The 8718-nt window shown below is 41.4% G+C and overlaps 1 protein-coding gene and 1 pseudogene across 2 annotated transcripts in view; one reads left to right on the forward strand and one right to left on the reverse strand.

Moving 5' to 3' along the window:
• Positions 1-3489: 3489 nt before the first annotated feature.
• Positions 3490-8718, reverse strand: part of RCBTB1 (regulator of chromosome condensation (RCC1) and BTB (POZ) domain containing protein 1) — a 36905-nt gene continuing 31676 nt past the window's right edge. For both annotated transcript variants that reach the window (XM_006879505.1, XM_006879506.1), the window contains one exon: positions 3490-3630. In XM_006879505.1, the coding sequence (XP_006879567.1) occupies positions 3490-3630 (141 nt within the window). The remainder of the gene's footprint in view (positions 3631-8718) is intronic.
• Positions 6519-8718, forward strand: part of LOC102874232 — a 3359-nt pseudogene continuing 1159 nt past the window's right edge.

Genomic DNA, 8718 nt, shown 5'->3' on the forward strand with positions numbered 1-8718 from the left:
TATCCGGGAGGCTGGGCTCTATGAGGAGAAATGTGGGGTCAAGGTTGGTGGAACATTGTATAGGCGGTTAAAAATCTGGACTCAGGGTGCTGGGCTTTATCCGCTCTAGAGGGAGATCCTTATCTCTGCAGTATCTGTGGGCAAGGTGTCCCTTGGAGATCTCTGTGTGACTTGGCATTGATCTTCTCTTGGGTCGAAGCGGTTCTTAACACAGGGACCCTGTGTCCAAAGCATGTGCTCCCACTTGTTCATTCCTGGTGATACTGAGGTCCCTCCTCTGTGCTCGTCATTCTTACACAAAGTGTGAGGATAGCACTCTCACTTATTTCCACAAGGGGTAACTGTCTCCATCAACAGCACCCACAACACAAAGCCAATTCGTATGAGGTCAGACAGATAATCCCCTGTGCTCCCATACCTCGTCCTCCAAATTCAGCACCAATCCTGCTGCTCTGCTGGGTCAAAAATCCATTGTTATAACTACATAGACTTCACAGAAACATACAATCATGAGACAGATCTATTAAGGAAATTAACAGGCTACAATTTTAAGTTGTTGATGAATCTTCCTCCTTTCCTGACACCACATTCCTCCTCATAAAGTCCAGCCTCCTGAATGTCTGTTCTGCACATAGACTGAAGTGGTATGAAGACGGGATGCATCCTTGACACATTCCTTTCTGAATTTTAAACCAGGCAGCAGCATTTCCTTGCCCTGTTCTCACCACTGAGCCAATTGGCAGCACCATGATAGCTGGAGAAGAGACTGAGATTGTTAACAGTGTCCATTTGTTCTGTTCAACAATCAACCCTCTTGGCATCCGTAGTCAGAAAATTACAAAACAAACTGCATTAATAAAATCTGCTGTCGGGGACTTCTCCAGAATGCTGAAGAGCAATAATATCAGACTAGAGACTAAGGTGCACCTGATCCAGGCCATGATCTTCACAATTCTCATGCATCAGAGAGCTGGACAATGACTAAAGATGACAGAAGAATTGATGCCTTTCAATTGTGGTGCTGGAGAGGAGTACTGAACATACCACAGTCTGCCAAGAGAACAAATTGGTTTGTCCTGGAAAGGGTGAAACCAAGTTTCTCCTCAGAGACAAGGATTTTGAAACTCTGTCTCCCATTGTTGTTGTTAAGTGCCATCGAGTTGCAGGTGACTCATAGCGACCCTATGAAGGAGTCCTCAACGCTTGGGTGCCTTTCATCCTCTCTCCAGGTTCATAGGGTTTCCGGAGGCAAGCTATTACGAAGTAGATGCCACCCCTCCTTCCACATACTATGGGCATATTGGCAGAAGGGACCAGTCCTTGGAGAAGGACATCATGCTTAGAAGAGTGGGATGAGATGGAGTGACATAGTTATTAACCTGATACCTGCAAACAATTGCACTACTGGTTTTTTGAGGATAAAGAAGGAACTCTCTCTGCCTGCTCCAGTACATTACTTTATTAATGTGATATTCTGAGCATTACATAAATTCAATCTTTATAACCAGAGTATCAAACATTGTTCCAGTAAGAAGTTTAAAAGTGCATTCAGGGCTATTTTAAGAAATGTGAATACTTTGGCTTCCATTATTACATTACATCAAACAAAATCAATTTGAGAGAACAGTTTTATTTCCTGCCATGATTAACAACAATACTAAGTAAAAAAGAAACAAGTATGTACATTAAAAAAAAAAAAGGATATGCGAGAAGTTTTTGAAGAACTTATTCCTGTTTGCGTCACGATCATCCATACGCAAAGAAATGACTCTGAAATCTGAGAAGTGGTTCTTATCCAATATTAGAAACGTGGTAGCTATTTGCTAATAGATGAACTACTTGTGAAAACATTTGTGCTTTTTTTGAATAAACATTTTTTTCAAGTAAGAACAAGAGTAAACAATGTTTTATTTTAATCATAAGCCTGCAGAACAGGAATTGCTATGAATCCTATCAATCACAGCTAATAAACTAATGTCATTCTCATAAGAAAAACCTTCCTAAGACTCTACAATGTCGCACAACTAATTCTAATCTGTAATGAAATAGATTCCAATCATTTGCAACATGGCCAAGAAAAGGTAATTGGGGCTTCTAATTTCTCATATTTTTGCTTCTCAATCACACACACACACACAAATTTAAAAACACTGTTAAAAAGAATGGTCATAGGTCTCTCGACCTTACTGTTGTGTCTGAAAATATGTATGTGAACCAATTAAAACAGAGGACTGTCTAGCAGGAAAACAAATGTGTGGACCCAAGAGGCAAACAAAGCTGTCATCATAAAACCAGTTCACTGGGCCACATGAAGAAAAGCCAAGACCACCACTCCGAACCCACAGGCAGGTTTCCTAACCAAACCAAAAGTGACAGAGCACTTGTCTGTTACAACAGACTGTGTCAGGAAAACTATCATTTTAACCTATATTCAGGGGCTTGACTTTAATTACTATTTATCTTATACCTAAATCAAAACTAGAATTTGGTAAGATTTCAAATAAGCAAATGTGTGATGTTATTTAGCCTAGATTTTTTAACAAGATAATGCAGATTCCATTAAGAGTTGTAGGAAAGTTGGTTCTAAGTAGTTTTAAGTCTTCTGTGGGAGATCTGATGATTTAGCAGCTGTAATTTATGAGGTAAGACTATTGAATAGGTGGTTATTCTTCTGCACAGTTTCTAGAGGAAAAGGTGAGTGGAGCAATTTAGATTTATGTTCTTGAGAAGATAAAGCACCACTGGCTAAGCGGTGGAGGTTTTAATCTGTAGGACACTTCTTTTATCCAAAGGAAGTGTCTTTCATTCGCATCTTTTCATGGAGACTTCTAAATGAATGTTTTTCATCTGAGCTTACACCTGAAAGGAAATCTCCACAAACCTAGAAATTAGTTTTAATATAATTATCATTTCAACAGATATAACTCATGTGGAACTAAGTATTATGTCAGTATTATGTAATATACCAGGAGGTTAAGAAGTGCGAGGGTACGGACAAAAAGCCACCAACAGTCAACCATTCTTCACAGTAACCGAGTTCGCCACCTGCAGGCACCTCAACCAGACCTGAGGTTGGGGTCTTGCTTCCGAGTGTGTCTTCATAGATCCTCTCCCGACATGCTCACCACACAATGCTGAGACACTGATATGTAGTCTGGGAGATTTGCATTCATCTTTCCAAGGTCTCTAAAGTCCAAAAGTTCCTTTCATCGAAAAAAATCTACAACAAAACGCTCACCTTTGCACAATATTCCAGCCCAAACATAAAAGTCACAATGAAAACAAAACATAGTGGAAACATTTGCTGTCAGCGGGTTCCGGCAGGGCCTCCCATCCTTCATACACCAGGAAGCCTGCCTCAGAGGGGAAACTGCGTGACTTGAGCTTTCACTTGCAGGATCCCATCACCTGGGAAGTAGAGGAGGGTACCAACGCCCCACCATCAGCAATGGCCCAGAGCGTGCCCTGAGAATGCTCACAGCCTTCCAGTCAGTTCTTAAACGCTCCACATTTACTGGCCTTAGCAATGAACTCCTTCAGCAGAGGGCCGTCCATCTGCCAAAATGCTGCTGTCTGCGTGACTTCTGTCAAATGATTGATGCAAAACTTAAAGCAGAATTCTTCTAAGTCCTGGAGACAGACAACAAAAAGAAGAACAAGAACAGGCCACTTCATTAACTTTGACTGAATGACTTCTCGGCAAAGCCTTCCCTTCCCCGAGAGAGGATATTTGAGAGACTAGAAGTCTCGTATGACACAAACAAGCAACCACTTAGCGCATGTGTAAGAGAAGCACATCTGTTTTATTCACAACACAGCAAAAAGCAAGGATCCCCTGAACTCAAAGTCTGACCCTTCAAAGCACACACACCCCTCCATGACCATGATATAGCGCAGTCATATTCACCACCACCTTTATGTCAGTTTATTGTAATGAGATGGCTTGTGTGTGCTTGTGATACAGATAATTAAATACCAGCAGGGTCAACCATACTGGACAGGTTTCAACAGAGCTTCTAGAAGCAGAGAGAATAGGAAGAAAGGCCTGGCTACCGACTTCTGGTGGCTTTAGTGGTAAGGAGTTGCACTGCCAACCCAAAGGCACTCAGTTCGAATTCACCAACTGTTCTTCTCCTGTGCAATTAACTGCCTCTGAAAACGTTGTTAGAGGGTCAGCTATGAGTCGGTTCCAACTCTCAGTATATAACAATCTACTTCCAAAAACGGCTGATGTTGTTAGCTGCCGTCAAGCTGACTGTGCCTCAAACCAACCCTATGAACAGATCTGAACAGTGCCTCACCCTGCACCGTGCTCACCTCTCCGATATGCTCAAGCCCACTGTGAGAGTCCGTTTGTCAGCCCATCCTGTTGGAGCGCCACCTCTGACACTCCACCTTTCCCAGGATGATGTCCTCTTCCAAGGACAGGCCCCTCCAAACAACATGTCCAAAGTATGTGCGATAGACTTTTACCAATCTTGCTTCTGAGGAGCAGCCTAGGTGCACTTCCGCCATGACCTATTTGTTTGTTCTTCTGGGAGTCAACGGAATATTCAATACTCTTCTCCAACACCACACCTCAAGATACTAATTCTCTTTTTGCCATTCTTATTCACTGTCCAACTTTCACATGTGCAGGAAGGAACTGAAAAGACTGTGTCTTGGGTTAGGCACGCTTTAGTCTTACAGTGTCATCATCACTTTTCTCTAGCACTTTGGAGAGGTTGTTGAGAGCAGATTTTCCCAATACTGCACATCTTCTGATTTCCTGACTGCTGTTTAAGCTACAGAGTTTAAGCAGCTGAGTTCATGCTGCCATGAATTGGACATCTTAGGCTGATGTGGGGAAGGACGCACATAAACATACAAACTCACTGCTGTCACGGAGGAACCAACGCAGAGCTAATTCTCCAGTGGGTTTCTGAGGTTGTGTATTGCACCAGAGGAAATGACTCATTTTCTCCAGCAGAGGCTCCCCTTTGATTTACTGATGCAACTCTCTAGACTAAACATCAGAACTCCCTCAAACATATGCTGTTATTGTTAGGTGCCATCAAGGTGACTATGACTCACAGCAACGACAGGAACAACAGATCTGAATCATAACCATATTGACGGCTGTGGTCTTTGATCTTCTGAAGCAAGCGCTTCATGTCCTCCTCACTTTCAGCAAGGAGGCTTGTGTCACCTGCCTAACAAAGGTTACTGAAAAGCCTCCATTCTTAAAGCCACGTTGCTCTTCATAGGGTCCAGCTTCTTGAATGATTTATTCGGTATACAGATTAAACAGGTATAGATAAAGGATACAACCCTGAACTTTCTTCATTTTAAGCCATACAGTGTTCCCTTGCTCTGTTCACACAGTAGCCACTAGGTCTAGGTCTCGCATGAACACAATTTATGTTCTGGGATACCCATTCTTCTCAATGTTCGCTATCACTTGTTATGATCCACACAGTCCAATGCCTTTGCATAGGCAATAAAGCACAAACAGAATTCATCTGGTATTCTCTGCTTTTACAAAGATCCATCTGACATCAGCAATGATATCCCTAATGCCACAACCTCTTCTAAATCCTGCTTGAACATCTGGCAGTTCTCTGACTATGTACTGTCCTCGTCATTTTTTAATGGACTGTCAGAAGAAGAAACAGATATGATCTGGAGAAGGGACAGTGAGAGGGCTCCTTAGAAAAGGCAAAGATGATAAAGTTTTGTCTCACATACTTAGGGCAAGCTGCTAGGATAGGCTATTCCTTGGAGAGGGACATTATACTTGGAAAGGTAGAGGGAAAGAGAGGTGTCCCCTTCAACCAGGTGGACTGAGACACAGTGACTGCGGCAAGGGGCTCCACTGTCAGACTGTGAGGAAGGCACAGGAGAGGACGGGGTTCCAATCTGTGGTTCACAGGGTCTCTATGAGTCACACTCGACTCAGCAGCATAATAATACTTATAATAACAACAAAAATCCTTAAGAATAACAAAATCCTCCTTAGCCAGTCACATGTATTAGAAAGTCCTTCAAACTATGCAAAGTATCAGACAAGGATCTTTAAGAATTAAAAGGTTTTATTATGTAACTTCAAATTTACAAGAAAAGAAGACTGCCCAAAATTCTGACATCAAAATCTTATTATTTCCATATCTAATCATTTGAGATTTAAGATTATTTTAATGCACATTAAAAAGGCAATCCGTTCAGGCATAATCATTATAGAGAGATTACCTTAGGTATAAATGCTGGGAATTTCTTTACATACTATATGTACACAACGGTGCTGCTCATGTCAAATCACCTTCATATTTTATTAAAAATGTCCTACCAGCTTGCCTTTCTTTCCTCCCTATTTCATTTGAATTCGTGAGATAGCTCAATATTCAAAATGCTGTAACAGGTTCATGCATGACTTGTCTAACTCAAGAATACAGGAAGCAATTGAGATCTTTAAAAGACTTGGCCCTTGGTTAGGGAAGGTCAGTGGGAGAGAAAATGGAAGATATCTCTGGGAAACAGACATGACGCTGCAAGAGCTTGTGAATGAACCAGAGGATGACGCAGAAAAGGAGGACCATAAAGGAAGCACCCGAGTCAGCGTGTCACTGATGCATGTTACAGAATCACTCTGCTCAAGAGGTAACTTCTATATTCTAAGAGCCCACGTCATCTGTTCAACTCCTTCTACAGATCTTCAATTACCTAGAAACAAGAGAAAACTGATGCTCAACTAATAAATTGAGCCTAATAGGGCTGTTGGATTTTTAAGGCATTTCTGAGGATCACTTGACCAGGAGCTGAGAAAAGCTCCTACTAGAAGGGAGAAGTCTTTCAGGGGCGATGGAAATAGAAGGGAAAATATGATATAAAATAAAGGGGTCTAGGCAAGCTCTGGTGGCCTAGTGGCAAGAAGCTGCACTGCGATCCCAGAGGTGTGTGGTTCAAATCCACCAGATGCTTTGCTGGAGAAGGAGGAACCATCTCCTCCTGTACCAGTCAAATCTGATTTGATGGTACACACACAGAAATAATAAAAATAAAATAAATAAATACATTTTTAAAAAATAAACAAAGGGGTCTGAAATGGTCTTTGTGTTTGAGAGACTACAATCCATGTATACAGCCATCCTGGATGGAAATTACTCAGTGGTTCTGCAGATAAATGTCATATTTCTTGTAATTTTCCAAGATGAACAAAGTGAAAATTTGCTGATTCTAAAAGAATTAATTCATTTCACATTTTAAAATATTTACATTATTCTAATTACAAAATCCTGAGAGTAATTTTTCTCTTTTATATATATTTTCTTTAGGCACAAAAGAGAGACAGTTGAAAGAATGAACAAAAATATTATCTAGATAATTTTAAGGCACACAAGCTAAAGTAGATGAATGGTAAGACTTAGTATGTAAACCCATCCAGACAGAGAAGCCCATCTGTCAAAAGCGTGTTACACCATTATGCTGAGTGAATTATCTCAGTCACAAAAGGACAAATAGTGCATAATGCCACTGTTAGAAAACAGAACCGACATGGGAGGTAGGGGAGAAACTAAGAAAAAAGGGAATAAATAATGTATACTGCATTAAAACGGACGAGGGAAAGAATTGTTTAAAAGGAATACATGATTAGGTATCATATGCATGACAACAGTCCAGAACAAGAGGTGCATAACAAAGTGGACTGAGGTGAGGGGGAGGATTGTGCAACAATGAAAGAATTTTTTTTAATTGATATTTTTAAAAAAGTTTACAGAAATTTGGATTTCCATTCATTGTTTTTTTACAGAGAAAAGTAAACTGGGAGGGGGTAGGGAGGAAAATGTGCAACAATGAATGAATGGAAATCCAAGCTTTCTGTAAACTTTTGTTAAAATATCAATTAAAAAAATGAATGTAATATATTAAAAATAAAAAGCAAGCATGTCACACTACCCTTACAAAAATAGGCAGATGGTAACAGATTATGTGTGTTACTGTCCAAAGCAAAGTCCTAAGGAATCAAGTGCTCTGCAGGTAGACTTTTCCACAGTTCTTCTGGTGAAACATATACTGTTTCCCAACTATTTCTCTCAATGTTCAGATTTACATGTTATGTCATTATGTGCTGTCGAGTTGGAAGAGATTCATGGATGACCCTCCAGCGGGTCTTCGGAGGCTGTAAATCGCATGGGAGAAAATGGCCCATCTTTCTCCCTCTGAACACCTTGTGGATTCAAACCACTTGCCTCTGGGTTGGTGGCACAACTCTTTACCATGGCAACCAAAAATTCCCAGGACAAAAAAAGCACAAATGGAAGGATTTCAAACTTCTGACACTGTGATAAAGAAATCTATAGACAAAGATTTATTCACATTTTTCTCTTGCAGTCAATATGTAGTCAGGTCTATACTAGAGAAATATTTAAGTCCTGGTTCACTTTATAAAACCAGGGGAAGGGGGGAAAATGTTCAACAACAACAAAAAGTGTTATAAAAAAAGAAAACCTAGCGGGCTGCCCTCGGCCCCCAGCCCAGGACGAGCCATCGTGGCCCTCTGCCCGGGGCGGGCTGCCCTCGGCCCCCTGCCCGGGGTGAGCCGTCGTGGCCCTCAGGGTGAGCTCCTCAGTCCCCAGATTGTGCCATCTGACCCCTGGGTGGGGAAGGAGAAGGAAAAAAAAAAGAATGCCTAGGGTATCCAGAGAATGTTACCTAGGCCCCCTTCTGCCACCCTCCCCCCCC

This window comes from Elephantulus edwardii, unplaced genomic scaffold (assembly GCF_000299155.1).
Source record: "Elephantulus edwardii isolate Elephantulus edwardi_28Jun2011 unplaced genomic scaffold, EleEdw1.0 scaffold00004, whole genome shotgun sequence".
NCBI lineage: Eukaryota > Metazoa > Chordata > Mammalia > Macroscelidea > Macroscelididae > Elephantulus > Elephantulus edwardii.